Source organism: Octopus bimaculoides, chromosome 4, assembly GCF_001194135.2.
Source record: "Octopus bimaculoides isolate UCB-OBI-ISO-001 chromosome 4, ASM119413v2, whole genome shotgun sequence".
NCBI lineage: Eukaryota > Metazoa > Mollusca > Cephalopoda > Octopoda > Octopodidae > Octopus > Octopus bimaculoides.
Window position 1 is genome coordinate 114,363,992 of NC_068984.1, and position 1,440 is coordinate 114,365,431.

The window sequence follows — 1,440 nt, forward strand, 5'->3', positions numbered from 1 at the left end:
AATTATTAATATTTTGTTACTATAAGCTCAATTCGATTTTGTTAATATATATATTATATTTTATTGTATCGAAATAACATTTAGATACAAACGACACGAGTATGTTTCACGGAACATAAGACCTATCACTTGTTTATATAAATTTAAAAAATTCCCACTTGTTAATCAGTTTCTATGGAAACAATTTTTTTTTACAAGTGTACCTTGGACTTGTTAAGTAATTAATTAAAAAATATATATGTCTATCTCCAGATGGATTTAAATCAACGTTTTGCTTGAGAGGTTGTTATTAATTTCGCGTCAAAATAAGTAACCGCATCACTGAGCACGTTGGTTCTCATTTAAAGAAAAACAAGTAACTAGACAGAATAGGATTGCTGGTTCAACCGACCCACTCTTAATGAGTAATAGATCAATATCCTTTGTTCTAGAGGACGCATTTCGGAATTTTATTTTCGGGTTCACTTTCATTTCAATTCACTTCCTAGGAAATATTAAGGATTACAAAAAGAAAACTGATTTGCAACTAAAATGATAACTAATCGTCCTGCAGAAGGCTCAAATAAAGTACCAACAGTTCTGGCTGAAAGATATGTGATTGGGAAAAAACTCGGATCTGGTCATTTTGGCACTGTCTTCCTTTGTAAAGATAAAGAAGAAAACGAAAAAAAGTTTGTTTTTAATGATTCAATTATTATTTTCGATTTATATTCTACTTCTTTAACTCAAAGTGAATTTGTTTTTGATCTTTTTTTAAGATCAAAATTCTAATTATATTTTACTTTTACGCTTTTAATTCTAACAACGGACACTATTTTATTTCAGAATTAAATTTCGTTTTCGTAATCAATTCTAAAATAATGCTTAAATTATCAAGTTAATTTAATTCTTAACTTATTTCAATATTCCAATATATTCTTCCTGGAAGATACTCATTCATCTCATATTTAAGAGGTAAAACACGGGAACGCATGTGCTTGTTCTCTCACTAGCCCGCGCACACACGCATGTTTTTATATATACACACACACATACTCTCACTCAACCTGTTGATATACATATAGGTTGGAATAATACAGAAATATGCAGTGGCCTACAATAACCTTCTATCGGGATGTTCTCATATATGTTCCATTGGATTAAGATTGGGGTTTGAGGAATCCAAATGGGAGGTTTTATTCCCAAATTTGTGATTCCTTACTTGCTTGTATGGCTTCTGCTCTAATTGTTTTTTTTTGTTTTTTTGTTGTTAATGGTCTTCTTATCGATTCCCACATCAGAAAAGATGGGTGACAGACCCTTTTAAAGTCTTTGAGAGCATTCTGGGCCATTTAAAAATGTTTTCAACAAAAATGAGGTCTGATCAACCTATTGCGCCAACCGTACCCCCACCCCCAAATGATACCTCCCCCCAACTCCCCCATATTTAACAGTCCCTTG

The 1,440-nt window shown here is 32.0% G+C and overlaps 1 protein-coding gene across 1 annotated transcript in view; it reads left to right on the plus strand.

The window, feature by feature from the left end:
* Positions 1–1,440, plus strand: part of LOC106872114 (serine/threonine-protein kinase Nek11) — a 51,296-nt gene continuing 49,856 nt past the window's right edge. Inside the window, exon 1 of the mRNA XM_014918980.2 lies at positions 1–671. Within this exon, the coding sequence (XP_014774466.1) occupies positions 532–671 (140 nt within the window). The 5' untranslated portion in view covers positions 1–531. The remainder of the gene's footprint in view (positions 672–1,440) is intronic.